Source organism: Papio anubis, chromosome 10 (assembly GCF_008728515.1).
Source record: "Papio anubis isolate 15944 chromosome 10, Panubis1.0, whole genome shotgun sequence".
NCBI lineage: Eukaryota > Metazoa > Chordata > Mammalia > Primates > Cercopithecidae > Papio > Papio anubis.
This window is the reverse complement of record NC_044985.1, coordinates 8,852,112-8,871,583: the sequence shown is the minus strand read 5'-3', so window position 1 is coordinate 8,871,583 and position 19,472 is coordinate 8,852,112. Positions and strand designations below refer to the sequence as shown.

The 19,472-nt window shown below is 40.0% G+C and overlaps 1 protein-coding gene across 37 annotated transcripts in view; it reads right to left on the bottom strand.

Annotated features, from left to right (window-relative positions):
- Positions 1-19,472, bottom strand: part of CLASP1 (cytoplasmic linker associated protein 1) — a 307,430-nt gene that overhangs the window by 158,894 nt on the left and 129,064 nt on the right. For 33 of the 37 annotated variants that reach the window (XM_021923495.2, XM_009185059.3, XM_021923484.2 and 30 more), the window contains 2 exons: positions 16,568-16,665; positions 1,589-1,656 (listed from right to left, as the gene is read on the bottom strand). In XM_021923495.2, the coding sequence (XP_021779187.1) occupies positions 1,589-1,656; positions 16,568-16,665 (166 nt within the window). Of the gene's footprint in view, positions 1-1,588; positions 1,657-3,357; positions 4,269-16,567; positions 16,666-19,472 lie in introns of those variants that run through there. The other 4 variants (XM_021923505.2, XM_021923506.2, XM_003909233.5 and 1 more) reach the window with 4 other exon arrangements.

The window sequence follows — 19,472 nt, the reverse complement described above, 5'->3', positions numbered from 1 at the left end:
GATGGTAATAGCTGAATTATGATATTTGTTTTCTATTATTTTTTACAATCTACGAAAAAGAGATAAGGAGGATTAACGGAAGCATTTTTAGATCATTTTAAGCATTTTATATAGGAAACATGCTGTTCAAAGAAAAATTCCTCTGGAATAATAATAGGTACACAGCAGAGCGCAAGTCAAAAGCCTTGCATTTGGTTACCCGCTCTGCCCTATGTACCAACTTACTTTGAGGAAAAGCACTCAGACTTTTCTTTACAATCTCAAGATATTCAAAATGTGAAGGCTTGTACTAGGAAGACAGGAGTAGTGATGAAGAGAATTACTGGGATTCGGGGTACAGTTTTAAAAGTAAATCCAACATGATTAATGAATTCGGTACTGGTTGTAATCTAATATACCTAAAAATTCTAAAATAGCCTAGCTATGATACAATGAGGTATCCAGAGTTAGAAAAGTTTTTCTCAGCAATTAACTTTTTGATATTCTTTCCTTCATACAGGAGTAATTCATTCCTGTCTTTTCCTCTCCTGGACTCACAAGAATTACCCACTAGTTCTCAAATATCATCACAAAGTATAGGGAAAGGAATACAGGAACCGGAAACAACAGGTTACGATTCACATCAAAATCATTACTTTACTTATTCAACAATACTTACTGCACACCTATCACAAGTCAGGGACTCTTCAAGGCATTGAACTCACGCTCATTGAGAAACAAATAAAGAACAATAAAGGGAATAAAGTAAAGGTCCTGCTCTCATGAGTAAACACATACTTTTCTAGTGATACACGCTAAGAAGAACACTCCAACAGGGTGAGGGCACAGAGCGTGCTATTCCGGTGGCCTTCAGTAATGCAGTGATACTGTATGAAGTGAGATCTTCATGGCATGAGGGAGGAGGGAGGAGGCCACAATGATACCCACAGGGCAAATACCTCAGGCAGAAAGAATTACAAGCACAGAGGTCCTGAAGCAGGAGATGCTCAAAATGTTCAAAATTAGCAAGGTCAACATGGCTAGAGCAAAGAGAACTTTCACAAAGAACAATTCAAATGACATCAGAATGGTGATGGGTGCCAGATCACTCAAGGCCCAGTGAGCCATGGTGAGTTGCTGAATTGCAGCCTGGGTCTGATGGGAAGCCTTTGGAGGTTTAGGAAGAAGATTCACATCACCTGACTTGTATTCTGAAAGGATTACTCTGGTTGCTATATGAAAAACAGACTTTAGGTATGGGGAAACAGTAGAAGAAAAGATACTGTTTAGGAGGGAAACACAAGAGCCCAGGTAAAATACCATGACAGCTTGCGCTGGGAAGACAGTAGCAGTGATAATGAGAGTTCCTGGGACTCAGGATGCAATTTTAAAAGTAAAGCCAACAGGATTAGTTAAATTCAGTATAGGTTATGAAAGTCAGTGATGATTCACTCCACTGTTTCTGGCCTGGAAAACTGGGTGAATGGAGGTTAAGTTTTAAGAGTTAGAAACTCTTACTAAATTACCTAATTCAGCTGTTCACATATAACATAAATGATACAAATGTAAAACTGAAAAAGCAAAAGCAGAGAATGCTTTTTCTACTCACCATTTGCAGACTGTATCATGTTTCCAGATTTCTGGACTTCATCAAATTTTGTAAAAATTACATTCAATCTGTATGAAAGCAAAAATGTAAACAAACTATTAACCATCACTGCTCATAGCCAATTACATTAAAATGCTAATGTGAAGTTGATCCCCACCGCCCCCCAAAAATCAATGACACAGACCCACCTAAGAACGAAACACAGTGACTAAATCAATAACATTAACAATAGCCAACAATAACTGAGCACTTACTATGGGTAAAGAATGGGCCTAGAAGTCTATCTGAAAGAGCTCATTTAATCTCCTTAAGGTGACATACGTGTGGGGTGGAGATTCTAGCCCTGAGAGTAGTAATCCAGAGCCCCTGCTCTCAGACATTACTGACTACTCTACACAAAATGTATATATTATGAGAAGTGTGTGTTTCTCCTATTTCTCTCTTAGCGCAAACTATCAACTACTTAGGATGGAGCTTTTCAAAATGCACTAATAGTACATTACAAAGGCTTGTGCTTCCTGCTGTGATTCATGCTCAATCCAAAAATGCTAGAAATAATTTCTCTAGAAACAAATGCTGTGACTGGATAATCTTCAGCTTAAAAAAAAATCTGTATTACATTTATTTTCCATTAATGGATCATTTCACCTTGGCATTTAAATTAAAGCAAAATTCCTTAACCAGTCTAAATACTCCATCCTAGTGACACCAAAAATGAAAGAAAAAGGTGGGAGAATGCAATCATACTTAATAGAAAAAGTTTAAAAAGAGGCTTTCTTGAGCCCAGCGTGGTGGCTCACGCCTGTAATCCCAGCACTTTGGGAGGTTGAAGCAGGTGGATTGCCTGAGGTCAGGAGTTCGAGACCAGCCTGGCCAACATAGTAAAACCCCATCTCTACTAAAAATACAAAAAATCAGCTGCATGTGGTGGTGGGTGCCTGTAATCCCAGCTACTAGGGAGGCTTAGGCAGGAGAATCACTTGAACCCAGGAGGTGGAGCTTGCAGTGAGCCGAGACTGCGCCACTGCACTCCAGCCTGGGCAACAAGAGCAAAACTCTGTCTCAAAAAAAAAAAAGAAAGAAAAAGAAAAAAGAGGTTTTCTCAAGCACAGCACAGGTATATTGGAGTAAGTGTTGAGATTCCAAAGTAATGTATCTATGCCTTCAATTTTAGGGACATTGTAGTGCTTTTTAGCACACCATCCTATCCTGCCAGCTCTCACCATTTCAAACATGTTTGTCTTTTCTTCTCAAGCGAATGGAAGCTCCTCAGGGGCAGAGATGTGAGCTATGCTCTCTTGGTATTTGTATCAAGCACTATGTATGCCATGCAGATGCTCGCTCAGGAGTTACATCTCTATGTTAGACAGCTGAAATCTAACTCCTCACTCTGGAAAACTGTGGGTATTCACACAAGCTCTGGTGTTTGTTCATTCATTTGTTCATTCACTCAAAACTAGAGTGCCCACTATGAGCCCAACACCGAGCTAGTGAGTTCTTACCCTCTGGAGCTCATGCTCTAAGTAACAGAGAGGCCAAAATTACACATCAGCAAATGAAGGGAATGAACCAGCCTGATGCACTGCCTCTTCCCATTCCATAGGTGACACCAACAATCTTTTCAAGCCATCTTTCCACCAAGCCCAGATGTTCCCTCAGAATCCTTCTCAAAACTATTCCAGGCAGATGCTACCCATTAGTTAAAACTGGCACTGAATAAAACTCCAACTGCCATCTCAGGACCAGAAATGAGTAAAACTGTAACTCACTTTCAACTCCAGCAGTTACTAAAGAACTGGAAAGATGCCTTACATGATTGTGTTTCTTATGATGTTTCCATTATCTTCCCTTTTTTAAAGTAACAAAGATCTTCAACGGCTTGACAAACTCATAAATAACATCATGACACAGGTTGCCAGGGCATGCCCTCACTAAGGCACTACTTGATCGTGTCACAACCACAGCCTCTGATGTGAGCATGCCTGCAAGTTTGTAAGTTGGAGCCAAGGTATACCTCTAGTCTGGTTGTTCCTGAAATTACTGGAAGAGGGCAAGTATTTCTCCCATTCCTGGGAGAGTATTCAGCATTCTAAATGGTAATTGTGTACGGAGTCTGTGGATTCGTTCTCAGTGGTAAGGCATGCTCACTGCGGTCACATTACCCACGACCTGGCAGGCCTGAACAACTAGGTATGAGAACACTATAAACATAACTATTATTGGTATGTGCACCTTAATTCAGAATTCCCTCTGCTTTCACAATCCTGTCTCACTAGCTCCCTCATTCTCTGCTCATTAATGCTGCTACAACAGCTCCTATCAAGGTTACCACCTAAAGAGACAGTCTAACACCAACAAAGTATTCCTTAGGAATGAAAGGACTGGTTTTGTTTGCTAGCTCTGAGCACAAAAATATAAAATGTCTCTCTTGGGAACTACTGATTCACACAAATCTAAAAGGATGAGTTTTATATATTCAAAGACATTGAATACATAACTAATGATTACCCTCTGAAGCCACCAAATTGTTTTATTTTAAATCTCTGGATTTCCATTTAAAATAAATTTCTTTACTGGTTTGACAAATAACTACCATCTTCCCCTACTTTTTCTGAATTTAAATTTCCATATTAAACTCTTCAATCCAATTGGAATTTATTTTACTATAAGATTTAGTTCAAATTAGTTCCTTCCTAGAAAATTTTATATATACATTTTAAATAATTTCCTGGAAGCAAATACTTAAACACAGCAATCTCAGTCAATAAGCTGCATCCATATACTTGAGCTTCTAGCATGAAAAAGAGAAATCAACATAAACACATACTTAGAAATCCAAACTTGGAGGACAGACGAGATTTTGAAGAGAAAGAAAAAGTTTTAAAAAAAATGTCATTAGTGCTTCCAAAGAGATAAGAGAAAATATTGTGATCATAAAACAGGAGAGGAGCCCTTTAAAATGGCAGAGTATGGACCCTCGAAAATCTGCTTCAAAGAAGCAAAGAAAACATTGGCAAAAACTGTCCAAATCAACTTACCATCATGGTAAGAGTGAAAACAAGCAGCCTGGCAGCCACTAGAAAGAGGTGAGGCTCCCAAGTCTGGAGCTCCCTAAAAGTCCCCATTCCCAAAGAACTATCATTCCACCTACCTGGCACATCCCTGCGAGCCCAATTGTAGGGCTTGTCTTTATCTGACCTGACTTAGAGCTTGTTCAATGTTAGAGGCCTTTTCCCTGAGGCGATGATCAAAACTAACCAGTGACAACTGTTCAATATGGTGGATACCCAAGACAGAAATAACAACTGGAGCAAAGAAACTGACCAAAAATGGGGGGTGGGGGGGCGGGAAAAGAGGGCGGGGGCTAGAAATTGAGATGTCCACAGCAAACTCTGAATATACTGACATACTCCTGGGAATCTGGGAGGTATATGTGCAAGGCTATGCAAATGCACAGGCCCAGGAAAGACCCCTGAAGGCTCTAATGTCCCCCACTGGCTGACTTTGACACTCTGAACAAGCAGGAAGTAAAAAGGAAGACAGAGGTGTAAAACACCTCTCACAGCACTGAAAGCATGCCCCCAAAACACAGAGCCAGTCACTAGAGTCTGGGAGACTTACTGGTTCCACACACTTAAGGAAACCTCTGTGCAATCATTAGCTAATCGCTAAGCTAACCAACCAGAGAATTCAGTGGCCACATAAAATAAAGAACAAAGACTTTAAGGAATTCATTTAGGAAAGTCACTAGACCAAAATAAGCAACAAAAACAATAAACAGTAACAACAAAAACTCTGGGGAGGGGAAAGAATATGATTTCCTGAGTTGCCACAATATATTATTTAAGGTGTCCAGAGTCAACAAGAAATTGTGAGATAAAGAAACAAGAAAATATGGCCCATATAAAGGAAATAAAATTCAGTCAACAAAAACTATTTGTAAGGAAACCTATACATTGGCTTAACTCAATGAAGACTTCAAGTCAATTAATATAAATATGTTGAAAGATCTAAAGAAAACTATTTCTGAATAATTAAAGTGCAAAAACAATGTCTCACCAAATAGAGAATAATAACAAAGAGAAAGAACATATTTAAAAGAACCATATAGAAATTCTGGAGACGAAATGTACAATAACTGAAATTAAAAATTCACTAGGAGGAGTTCAACAACAGATCTGAGCTGGGACAAGAAGTAATCAACAAATTTGAAGATGAGTCAACTGTTATTATATCCTATCTAAGTAACAGAAACAAACAAAAAAAATGAACAGAGCCCAAGAGATCATCTTACAAAACCAATGTACCAACACAGTCACATAATAGAGGTCCCAGGAAAAGAGAAAAAAGACAAGGCCATATGGTACTTTTCAAAGACTTTTTGGGTCCAATTCTTTGCCCTAGTTGTTATTGTTGCCTCAGGCAACTACCACGTTGAAAAATTATCAAAAAAGATATGAAGAATAATGGCTAAAAACTTCACAAATTTGATATAAAACAATCTATATATTTAACAACCAACTCCAAACAGGATAAACTTAAAGAGATTCAAATCTAGACACAATAACCAAACTGTCACAAGAGAAGACAAAGAGAAAATCTTGAAAGCAACAATGGAGAACCCACTCATTGTGCACAAGGGATCCTCAAAAAGGTCAATACCTGATTTCTCATCAGAAACCATGAAAGCCAGAGTGGAGCAGCGTGAGAATAGATAATATATTCAAAGTTCTGAAATTAAAAAGACAATCAACCAATAATTCTATATGTAACAAAACTATCCACCAAAAACAAAGAAGAACTTAAGATATTACCAGATAAACAAAAAGCAACAGTCCTTCGGGTTGAAATGAAAGGACACTGTACAACAGCTCAAATTCACATGAAGAAATAAAGAAAATAAGTAAAAATATAGTTATACCTATGTAGTCATAGGTAAATACGAAATATAGTATAAAGGTACTTTTTGTTCTTAACTCTTTTCTTGTTCTACATAACTTAAAAAGAAACTGCATAAAGCAATAAGTATAGAACTATATGCATTGGTGGGCTTATAATGTATAAAGATATAACTTACATGACAACAGCAAAAAAGAAGAAAACAGCTAAGTAGGAGTAAAGCTTTTTAACACTGAAATAGTATCAATTTTAACTAGGCTGTTTAAGATGTTAATTGTAAGCCCCAGAGCAACCGCAAATAAGCCTCTCCAAAAAAGTAAAATAAACAGTAAGAGAGTTATAGTGTTACACTAGAAAATATCTATTTAACACAAAATAAGGCAGTAACAGAGGAACAAAGAAACAAATCATGACATATAGAACATAAATAGCACACCTGCAGACATAAATTCTACCTTACCAGTACTACATTAAATATAAATGGATTAAACACTCCAATGAAAAGTTTTTAAAAGTCAGACTGCATAAACAAATAAGACTCGGAATAGGAACAGCTCCAGTCTCCAGCTCCCAGCAGGAGCGACACAGAAGATGGTGATTTCTGCATTTTCAACCAAGGTACGGGTTTATCTCACTAGAGTCTGTCTGGTCCGCCCTTCCAGCCAGAGCTGAAGCAGGGCGAGGCATCGCCTTACCTGGGAAGGGCAAGGGGGAAGGGAATTCCTTTTCCTAGCCAAGGGAAATTGAGACACACAACACCTGGAAAATCAGGTCACTCCCACCCTAATACTGCGCTTTTAGAAGGGTCTTAGCAAATGGAACACCAGGAGATTATATCCCACACCTGGCCCGGAGGGTCCCATGCCCACGGAACCTCCCTCATTGCTAGCACAGCAGTCTGAGATCTAACTGCAAGGCAGCAACCAGGCTGAGGGAGGGGCGCCCGCCATTGCTGAGACTTAAGTAGGTAAACAAAGCCTCAGGGAAGCTCGAACTGGGTGGAGCCCACCGCAGCTCAAGGAGGCCTGCCTGTCTCTGTAGACTCCACCTCTGGGGACAGGGCATAGCAAAAAACAAAAATGCAGCAGAAACCTCTGCAGATATTAATGACCCTGTCTGATAGCTTTGAAGAGAGCAGTGGATCTCCCAGCACGGAGGTTGAGATCTGAGAACGGACAGACTGCCTGCCCAAGTGGGTCCCTGACCCCTGAGTAGCCTAACTGGGGGACATCCCCCACTAGGTGCAGACCAACACCTCACACCTCACATGGTGGGGTACACCCCTGAGACAAAGATTCCAGAGCAAGAATCAGACAGCAGCACTCGCTGTTCAGCAATATTCTATCTTCTGCAGCCTTTGCAGCTGATACCCAGGCAAACAGGGTCTGGAGTGGACCTCAAGCAATCTCCAGCAGACCAACAGCTGAGGGTCCTGACTGTTAGAAGGAAAACTAACAAACAGAAAGGAACCCACACCAAAACCCCATCGGTACATCACCAGCATCAAAGACCAAAGGCAGATAAAATGACAAAGATGGGGAAAAAGCAGGGCAGAAAAGCTGGAAATTCAAAAAATTCAAAAAATCAAAGCACATGTCCCCCTCCAAAGGAACACAGCTCATTGCCAGCAACGGATCAAAGCTGGATGGAGAATGACTTTGACGAGCTGAGAGAAGGCTTCAGTCGATCAAACTTCTCAGAGCTAAAGGAGGAACTACGCACCCAGCGCAAAGAAACTAAAAATCTTTAAGAATGGAAGAATGGATAACTAGAATAATCAATACAGAGAAGGCCATAAACGAACTGACAGAGATAAAAACCATGACCCGAGAAATACGTGACAAATGCACAAGCTTCAGTAACTGACTCGATCAACTGGAAGAAAGAGTATCAATGATTGAAGATCAAATGAATGAAATGAAGTGAGAAGAGAAGTCTAGAGAAAAAAAAAGGAAAAATAAATGAACAAAGCCTCCAAGAAATATGGGATTATGTGAAAAGACCAAATCTACGTCTGATTGGTGTGCCTGAAAGTGAGGGGGGGAAATGGAACCAAGTTGGAAAACACTCTAAAGGATATCATTCAGGAGAACTTCCCCAACCTAGTAAGGAAGGCCAACATTCAAATTCAGGAAATACAAAGAACGCCACAAAGATACTCCTCGAGAAGAGCAACTCCAAGACACATAATTGTCAGATTCACCCTAAGTTGAAATGAAGGAAAAAATGTTAAGGGCAGCCAGAGAGAAAGGTCGGGTTACCCACAAAGGGAAGCCCATCAGACTAACAGCAGATCTCTCGGCAGAAACTCTACAAGCCAGAAGAGAGTGGGGGCCAATATTCAACATTCTTAAAGAAAAGAATTTTCAACCCAGAATTTCATATCCAGCCAAACTAAGTTTCATCAGTGAAGGAGAAATAAAACCCTTTACAGATAAGCAAATGCTTAGAGATTTTGTCACCACCAGGCCTGCCCTACAAGAGATCCTGAAGGAAGCACTAAACATGGAAAGGAACAACTGGTACCATCCACTGCAAAAACATGCCAAAACGTAAAGACCATCGATGCTAGGAAGAAACTGCATCAACTATTGAGCAAAATAACCAGCTAATATCACAATGACAGGATCAAGTTCACACATAACAATATTAACCTTAAATGTAAATGGACTAAATGCTCCAATTAAAAGACACAGACTGACAAATTGGATAAAGAGTCAAGACCCATCAGTCTGCTGTATTCAGGAGATACATCTCACATGCAGAGACACACATAGGCTCAAAATAAAGGGATGGAGGAAGATCTACCAAGGAAATGGAGAACAAAAAAAAAGTAGGGGTTGCAATCCTAGTCTCTGATAAAACAGACTTTAAACCATCAAAATAGACAAAGAAGGCCATTACATAATGGTAAAGGGATCAATTCAACAGGAAGAGCTAACTATCCTAAATATATATGCGCCCAATACAGGAGCACCCAGATTCATAAAGCAAGTCCTTAGAGACTTACAAAGAGACTTAGACTCCCATACAATAATAATGGGAGACTTCAACACCCCACTGTCAACATTAGACAGATCAACGAGACAGAAAGTTAACAAGGATATCCAGGAATTGAACTCAACTCTGCACCAAGTAGACCTAATAGACATCTACAGAACTCTCTACCCCAAATCAACAGAATATACATTCTTCTCAGCACCACATCGCACTTATTCCAAAATTGACCACATAGTTGGAAGTAAAGCACTCCTCAGCAAATGTAAAAGAACAGAAATTATAACAAACAGTCTCTCAGACCACAGTGCAATCAAACTAGAACTCAGGACTAAGAAAATCAATCAAAACCACTCAACTACATGGAAACTGAACAACCTGCTCCTGAATGACTACTGGGTACATAACAAAATGAAGGCAGAAATAAAGATGTTCTTTGAAACCAATGAGAACAAAGATACAACATACCAGAATCTCTGGGACACATTTAAAGCAGTGTGTAGAGGGAAATTTATAGCACTAAATGCCCACAAGAGAAAGCTGGAAAGATCTAAAATTGACACCCTAACATCACAATTAAAAGAACTAGAGAAGCAAGAGCAAACACATTCAAAAGCTAGCAGAAGGCAAGAAATAAACTAAGATCAGAGCAGAACTGAAGGAGATAGAGACACAAAAAACCCTCCAAAAAATCAATGAATCCAGGAGCTGGTTTTTTGAAAAGATCAACAAAATTGATAGACCGCTAGCAAGATTAATAAAGAAAAGAGAGAAGGATCAAATAGACGCAATAAAAAATGATAAAGGGGATATCACCACTGACCCCACAGAAATACAAACTACCATCAGAGGATACTATAAACACCTCTACGCAAATAAACTAGAAAACTTAGAAGAAATGGTTAATTTCCTGGACACTTACACTCTCCCAAGACTAAACCAGGAAGAAGTAGAATCCCTGAACAGACCAATAGCAGGCTCTGAAATTGAGGCAATAATAGCCTACCAACCAAAAAAAGTCCAGGACCAGACGGATTCAAAGCCGAATTCTACCGGAGGTGCAAGGAGGAGCTGGTACCATTCCTTCTGAAACTATTTCAATCCACAGAAAAAGAGGGAATCCTCCCTAACTCATTTTATGAGGCCAACATCATCCTGATAGCAAAGCCTGGCAGAGACACAACAAAAAAAGAGAATTTTAGACCAATATCCCTGATGAACATCAATGCAAAAATCCTCAATAAAATACTGGCAAACCGAATCCAGCAGCACATCAAAAAGCTTATCCATCATGATCAAGTGGGCTTCATCCCTGGGATGCAAGACTGGTTCAACATACACAAATCGATAAACGTAATCCAGCATATAAACAGAACCAAAGACAAAAACCACATGATTATCTCAATAGATGCAGAAAAGGCCTTTGACAAAATTCAACAGCCCTTCATGCTAAAAACTCTCAATAAATTCAGTATTGATGGACCGTATCAGGATACAAAATCAACGTGCAGAAATCACAAGCATTCTTATACACCAGTAACAGACAAACAGAGAGCCAAATCATGAATGAACTCCCATTCACAATAGCTTCAAAGACAATAAAATACCTAGGAATCCAACATACAAGGGATGTAAAGGACCTCTTCAAGGAGAGCTACAAACCACTGCTCAGTGAAATAAAAGGACACAAACAAATGGAAGAACACACCATGCTCATGGATAGGAAGAATCAATATTGTGAAAATAGCCATACTGCCCAAGGTAATTTATAGATTCAATGCCATCCCCATTAAGCTACCAATGACTTTCTTCATAGAACTGGAAAACTGCTTTAAAGTTCATATGGAACCAACAAAGAGCACATATTGCCAAGACAATCCTAAGTCAAAAGAACAAAGCTGGAGGCATCATGCTACCCGACTTTAAACTATACTACAAAGCTACAGTAACCAAAACAGCATGGTACTGGTACCAAAACAGAGATATAGACCAATGGAACAGAACAGAGCCCTCAGAAATAATACCACACATCTACAGCCATCTGATCTTTGACAAACCTGACAAAAACAAGAAATGGGGAAAAGATTCCCTATTTAATAAATGGTGCTGGGAAAATTGGCTAGCCATAAGTAGAAAGCTGAAACTGGATCCTTTCCTTACTCCTTATATGAAAATTAATTCAAGATGGATTAGAGACTTAAATGTTAGACCTAAAACCATAAAAACCCTAGAAGAAAACCTAGGTAATACCATTCAGGACATAGGCATGGGCAAGGACTTCATGTCTAAAACACCAAAAGCAACAGCAACAAAAGCCAGAATTGACAAATGGGATCTAATTAAACTAAAGAGCTTCTGCACAGCAAAAGAAACTACCATCAGAGTGAACAGGCAACCTACAGAATGGGAGAAAATTTTTGCAATCTACTCATCTGAGAAAGCGCTAATATCCAGAACCTACAAAGAACTCAAACAAATTTACAAGAAAAAAACAAACAACCCCATCAAAAAGTGGGCAAAGGATATGAACAGACACTTCTCAAAAGAAGACATTCATATAGCCAACAGACACATGAAAAAATGCTCATCATCACTGGCCATCAGAGAAATGCAAATCAAAATCACAATGAGATACCATCTCACACCAGTTAGAATAGCAATCATTAAAAAATCAGGAAACAACAGGTGCTGGAGAGGATGTGGAGAAAAAGGAACACTTTTACACTGTTGGTGGGACTGTAAACTAGTTCAACCATTGTGGAAAACGATGTGGCGATTCCTCAAGGATCTAGAACTAGAAATACCATTTGATCCAGCGATCCCATTACTGGGTATATACCCAAAGGATTATAAATCATGCTGCTATAAAGACACATGCACACGTATGTTTATTGCAGCACTATTCACAATAGCAAAGACTTGGAATCAACCCAAATGTCCATCAGTGACACGCTGGGTTAAGAAAATGTGACACATATACACCATGGAATACTATGCAGCCGTAAAAAAGGATGAGTTTGTGTCCTTTGTAGGGACATGGATGCAGCTGGAAACCATCATTCTCAGCAAACTATCACAAGAACAGAAAACCAAACACCCCATGTTCTCACTCATAGGTGGGAACTGAACAATGAAATCACTTGGACACAAGAAGGGGAACATCACACACCGAGGCCTATTGTGGGGAGGGGGGAGGGGGGAGGGATAGCATTAGAGATATACCTAATGTAAATAATTGTTACAATAGTAACAGTTATGAACATATATGCATCTAAGAACAGAGCCCAAAATACAGGAAGCAAAAAGTGACAACTGAAGAGAGAAATACATAATTCACCAGTGTTAACTGGAAACTTCAATATGTACATTCCTTAATGGATTTTAAAAACCAGAAAGAGGCTCAACAAGAAAATAAAAGACTTCAATAACACTATAATCCAACTAGAACAAACATCTATAAGATATTCAAACAAACAGTATCAGAATACAGATTCTTCTTTTTTTGAGACAGGGTCTCTCTCTGTCACCCAAGCTGGAGTGCAATGGCACGATCTCAGCTTACTGCAACCTCAACCTCCCAAGCTGGAGAGATTCTCCTGCCTCAGTGTCTCATGTAGCTAGCTAGGACCACAGGCACATGCTACCACACCCAACTAATTTTTTTATTTTTTTGTAGAAATGGGGTCTCACATTGCCAAGGCTGGTCTTGAACTCCTGGGCTCAAGCAATCCTGTCTCAGCCTCCCAAAGGGATGGCATCACACGCATGAGCCACTGGGCCTGGCTTACAGATTCTTTCCAAGCATACATGGAACATTATCCAGGAGTCCACATGCCAGGCCACAAAAATAAGCCTCAATAAATTTCAAGCCGGGCATGGTGGATTATACCTGTAAACCCAGTACTTGGGGAGTCTGAGGCAGGGAGATTACATGAGGGCAGAAGTTCGAGACCATCTTGGGCAATGTGGCAAAACCTCATCTCTACTAAAATTAGAAAAATTAGCTAGGTGTAGTGGTGTACATCTGTAATTCCAGCTACTTGGGAGTCTGAGGCACGAGAATCGCTTGAACCCAGGAGGCAGAGGTTGCCGTGAGCTAAGATTGTACCACTCCACTCCAGCCTGGACAAGAGAGTGAGACTCTGTCTCAGAAAAAATGTTTTTAATTTAAAGAAAAGAATTTCAAATGACTGAAACCATACAAATTATTTTTTCTAACTACAATAGGATAAAATCAGAAATTAATAACAAAAAGAAATGAGAAATCAAAAAATGTAGAAATCAAATAAACACTCCTAAGTAACAACTCAAAAATGAAAACAAAAAGGAATTAGAAAATCTTTGAGATATATGAAAACATTAACATATCAAAACTTATGGAATACAGCTAAAGCAGTACTTAGAAATTCATAGGTGTAAATGTCCACATTAAAACAAGATCTCAAATCAATAACCATCTTAAAAAACTGGAAAAAGACAAGTACATCAAACCAATCACAAGTAAAGATTAGAGTGAAATAAGCAAAATATATACAACAGGCAAAAGAGAAAAATCAATGAAACCAGAAGTTAGTTCTTTGAAAAGACAAAAATTGACAAACCTTAACCAGACTGACCAGAGGGGCAAAGGCTCAAATTAATCAAATAAAAACCTTGAAAGGGAAGGCATCACTGCTGAGCATGTAAAATAAAATAAAAGGATTACAGGGGAATTCTATGAACAATTATATGCCAACAATTAAATAACCAAGATAAAATGACTAAATTCCTACAGAGACCCAAGCTACCAAAACTGCTTCAAAAAGAAACAGAAAACCTGAATAGACCCCTAACAAGTAGAGAAATTGAATTAGTGACCTCTAACAAGTAAAGAGAGTGAATCAGTGACTCAAAAAAAATCAGCCTGAGACCAGCCTAGACAACATGGCAAAACCCCATCTGCACAAAAAATACAGAAATTACCCACACATGGTGGCATGCACCTCTAGTCCCAGCTACTTGGGGGGCCGAGGTGGAACAATTATTTGAGCCCAGGAAGTTAAGGCTGCAGTGAGCAACGATCATGCCACTGCACTCCAGTCTGGGTACCAGAGTGAGGTCCTGCCTCAAAAAATAATAATAACAAATAAAAATAATTTTTAAAATTAAATAAATGAACAAATGAACAAATGAATGAATGAATGAACCAAGAAAGAAAAGGCCTGGTCTCCAAGAAACAGCAGATGCACCTGCCGAGAAAGGTGAAGCAAAGACCCAGTATGACAAAGAGATGTCAGGATGATGGGTTTCCAAGAGGCAGTGAAGGCAGCCAGTCCAGGTGGAAACAGGCTTTAGGGACCAACAGGCAGAGAGGTTACAGGTATCCAGCATAAACCACACTGTGCTGTGCAGTTTGACACAGTGAGCCACTCTTATCCCACTTGTTGGGAATGGTGGGGGCCCTCCCCAAACCCACATTTCTAGACACCAGCCTGGGGCCAGGCCTGTAAGCAGGCCTTTCTAAGGACAGCAGTCTCAGGCTGGCTGCATGAACTCTTTCCTGTACTCTCACCTCTCTAGACCTCGGTTCTACCATGTCGTTTCTCCCTGATTTGCTAGTTTGCTGTGGTTACTTTCCAAACATACAGAGGAAGCCTCCTGTTAAGATGGAAACTGTGTAAAATGGTGGATTCACGGTCTGGGGTCACATCACGTTACACAGCATGGCGTGAGGCCAGCCCTGCAGCAGGGCAGAGTTTCACTCTCAAGACCTGTTTCCTGAACAACCATGGTGACTTCGTCATTTAACAGTCCCTTCCCTTGATATCATGCCTTCCCTGATCATCTGTGCCCTCCAATTTTCCCTGAGAGATTGTTCAGTATTGCTGCTGAGTTCTTTTTCCTCCTGTGTTCTCACCGTATATTCAAAGACCAGAAGGCTGAGGTTCACAAAACAAAGGAATTAAAAAAAACAAAAAACAAAAAACTATTCTCACAGATTATCTTTCGTAAAGAACATGAAAAGTAGTTTTATTCCCATCTAATCATCCTGTGCACAGATGGTGAGAGCAATTCCAGATCAGGCATGACTCTCAGCCACAAGGAAACATAGTCCACTTGTTTGCCCGTGGAGCCGCCACTTGAGGGTCTGGGGCCCACTGCTGTCATATTTGCCTTGGAGACATCAAGACAGTTAACTCCTGTATATTTCAGTATTCCATCCCATTTCCAGATACCCAGTACGCCATCAACTATTTTGTGAAACAGGGCAGAGAAAATTAAAGGTAAGTCCGAAGAACAGGGTTTTGGACTTGGTTCTGACTCTTAGTAGCTGTGTAATCTCTCAAAAGTCACTTCATGTCTCTAGGCCTCTGGGGTTTGCATGGACAAAATGACAGGCTCAGATAAGCTGCCCTGTGAGTCCACTCCAGTTCTGTCTGGAATTTTAACACTACTTTCCCCCTTAAAGGAATGACCTAGGGTAAAAGTTTGGAATTAATTTGGTGTTAAGTTTCTCCATCACAGTTAAAATTATACATATCTGATCATTACACTATTTTAAAAATTTGGACTATAACAAAGTCACATTTCTGGACTCCAGTTGTCTTGGGTCTGATGAGATGCTGATCCCTTTGCATGGAATTATACACACTGAGAATGACATGAAAACAGAAAGTTACATTTAAAACATGATTTCTAAAATTATAACTTAAGAATTTTTATCCAAACACATCCTGGAATGGCTTCATTCATTCAAATGTATTCTAGGCACCTACTATACTAAGTGCTGTCTGTACAGATATAGATACAGAATCTTAGATATAGAACCATAAAACTGTAAGAGTGCTGAATTTTTCAATACCAATTGCTTTTAAAATCAGTATGTGGCATGGCACCTGGCCAGTCTGGGTGAGAAAGTCTCATTTCTGAGGAAGTGGAATGGGAGGGGACCCCTGATGTATGATCTGGACAAAATCTCCAACTACCCTCTAACCGTATATTCTTTGAATAAAATAACCACAACAGAAAAAGTACTGCAAATCAAGATATTAACTGGAAAAGAATGGGGGGTAGAGCAGAAGAAAGGAAAAAATCTGCACTCACCGGGACTGTGGCAATCCTTTTTTACTGAGATCTGCCCTCACACGTTCTCCTACATGTCTGTAAATTTCCACTAAGCTGTTTATTGCTGCATCTCGAACCTAGATATAAAAGAAGAGATCTTACAGCTGCTCTGTGTCATCCCCCAGCAAGTCCTGCTGGGAGACAACAGGCCATATACCACCCCAATTTATCACCATTTTACCAGTGGAACTGTGAATACAATCCTTATATACATTTGTCTAGAGAAAGCCATGTTTGACAGTTTTCACTTTGCTGATACAATGTCAAAGGGTAGTAAAACTGTGGGACCCCCATCCCTATATACACAGTAAAGTCCATATCCTTAGTTCTTTGCATTCTTTAAGATACTTTCAGAAAACTGGAATTTTCAGACCATCTTTCCAAATTAAGAAACAACACTAAAAATAAATAAATTATACTAAAAATAAAATACCATGTGAAACACTCTGGGTTTAAGTCAACTAAACAAATACTTAATGAGCAACAAAAATGGAGAGTACAGGCTATATGAAGTTCCATACTCAAGAAGCCCCTAGTCCTAAGAAGGAGATTTTTAAAAAGTCCTAAAATTCTACATTCATTACAGGGCATGATGCAATAGACATTATTCAAGAGCATAAAGAGCTTGCGGTTTAAAGAAGGGAGCAAACACATTAGGGGATGTCAAGGGATGCCATATGAGGAAAAACCACTGCAAAGTGCTTGGAACAGCAGGATTTCACCAGGTCCAGATGGAATGAGCGGATTCCGAATAAGACACAGCCTGTGCAAAGGCACGAAAGCAGACATGTACGGCACATGCTTCAGGAAGAGGAAGTACACCAGTCTGGCCAGACCAGATACAAACTAAGAAAGCAGCATGAAATACGAAATAAGGTGTGAGAGACAGGGTAGATTTTTTTTTTAACCTGGGAAAATTTGAATACAGACTGTATATTACACATCACTGTATCAATGTTAAATTTCCAGGGTGAGAAAAATGACGAGTTTATATAAGAAAATATCCTTGTTATTAAATGATACACACTGATACGTGTAGGGTTTAAAATATCGTTATAGGCTGGGCGCGGTGGCTTACGCCTAAAATCCCAGCACTTTGGGAGGCCGAAGCAGGCAGATTACGAGGTCAGGAGTTCGAGACCAGCCTGGCCAACATGGTGAAACCTCGTCTCTACTATCAATACAAAAAAATTAGTCCGGCACGGTGGCACATGTACCTGTTATCCCAGCTACTCAGGAGGCTGAGGCAGGAGAACCCAGGAGGCGGAGTTTGCAGTAAGCCAAGATCGTGCCACTGCACTCCAGCCTGGGCAACAGAACGAGACTCTGTCTCAGAAAAAAAAAAAAAAAAAAAAAAAAAAAACTAAAAAAAAAATCATTGTATCTGCATGTTACTTTCAAATGGTTCAAGAAAAAAGTGTGTGTCTGTATATGTATGTATGTGTATACACAGAGATACAGAACAAATGTGACAAATGTTAACTGGTAAATACACTCAATTTCTCTGTACGTTAAAAAAATTGCAACTAAAAAGGTAGGAAGAAAAACATTTTTAAAATATAAAATGGAACCAAGGCCAGGTGGTACTGGGGGAGGCTGTGCTTAATTCAGTAAGCAAAGATGGGAGTACAACATCAAGGTAGTGCAGAATGGAGAGAAAAGAAGTAGGAATACAAACAAAAATTTACAGTTTGAAATACTGAAGGTAGCCCTCTGATTTTGCAGTGTTACATGACAGGTAACTTTACTCATAATTTTTATCTCTTCCAGTGGAAAAAGGCAAATCTTAGGCTATATTATCTTGTCCCCCAAAACCTCATGCTATGGACTGAACTGTGTGCCCCCAAAATTCAAATGATGAAGCCCTAACTCTCCAACATATTTCAAGATAAGGCCTATAAGGATGCAATTAAGGGCCGAGCACAGAGGCTCACACATGTAATCCCAGTGCTTTGGGAGGCCAACGTAGGAGGACAGCCAGAGCCCAGGGGTGTGGGACCAGCCTGGGCAACAAAGTGAGCGCCCACCTCTACAAAAAAATTTTTTCTGAATTAGTTGGGCCAGTTGGTACTCACCTACAGTCCCACCTACTTGGGGGGCCTGAGGTAGGAGGATCACTCAAGCTCAGGAGTTGGAGGCTGCAGTGAGCTATAATCCTACCACCGCATTCTAGCCTCAGAGACAAAGCAAGACTCAGGCTTTTTTTTTTTTTTTAGAAAAAGAAGGTAACCGGGTATGGTGGCTCGTGCCTATAATCCCAGCACTTTGGAAGGCCCAGGCAGGTGAGTTCAAGTTGAGGAGTTCGAGTTCAGGCGAGTTTGAGGTCAGGAGTTCAAGACTGGCCTGGCAAACATGGTGAAACCCCGTCTCTACTAAAGTATACAAAAACTAGCTGGGCATGGTGGCACACATCTGTAATCCCGGCTACTTGGGAGGCTGAGGTAGGAGGATCACTTAAACCTGGGAGGCAGAGGTTGCAATGAGCTGAGATCACGCCACTGCACTCCAGCCTGGGCGACACAGTGAGACCTCGTCTCAAAAAACAAAAGAAAAAAAAGGAGGCAATTAAGGTTAAATGAGGTCATGATGGCAGGACCCTAAAATTAGAGGATTAGTGTCCTCATAAGAGAAGCCAGAGAGCTGTGTAGGCACATAGAACAGGTCATATAAGCACATAGTGAGATGGCAGCCATCTACAAGCCAGGAAGAGAGCCCCAACCAGAACTCAGCCTCCAAAACTGTAAGAAAACTAATTTCTGTTGTTTAACTCACTCAGTCAACAGCTTTTTGTTATGGCAGCCAGAGCTGACAAACACAGATTATCAGTTTATTTTGGGGGGAAAAAAAGTAATTTCTAATGTTAGGAAACATTTTTACATTGAAA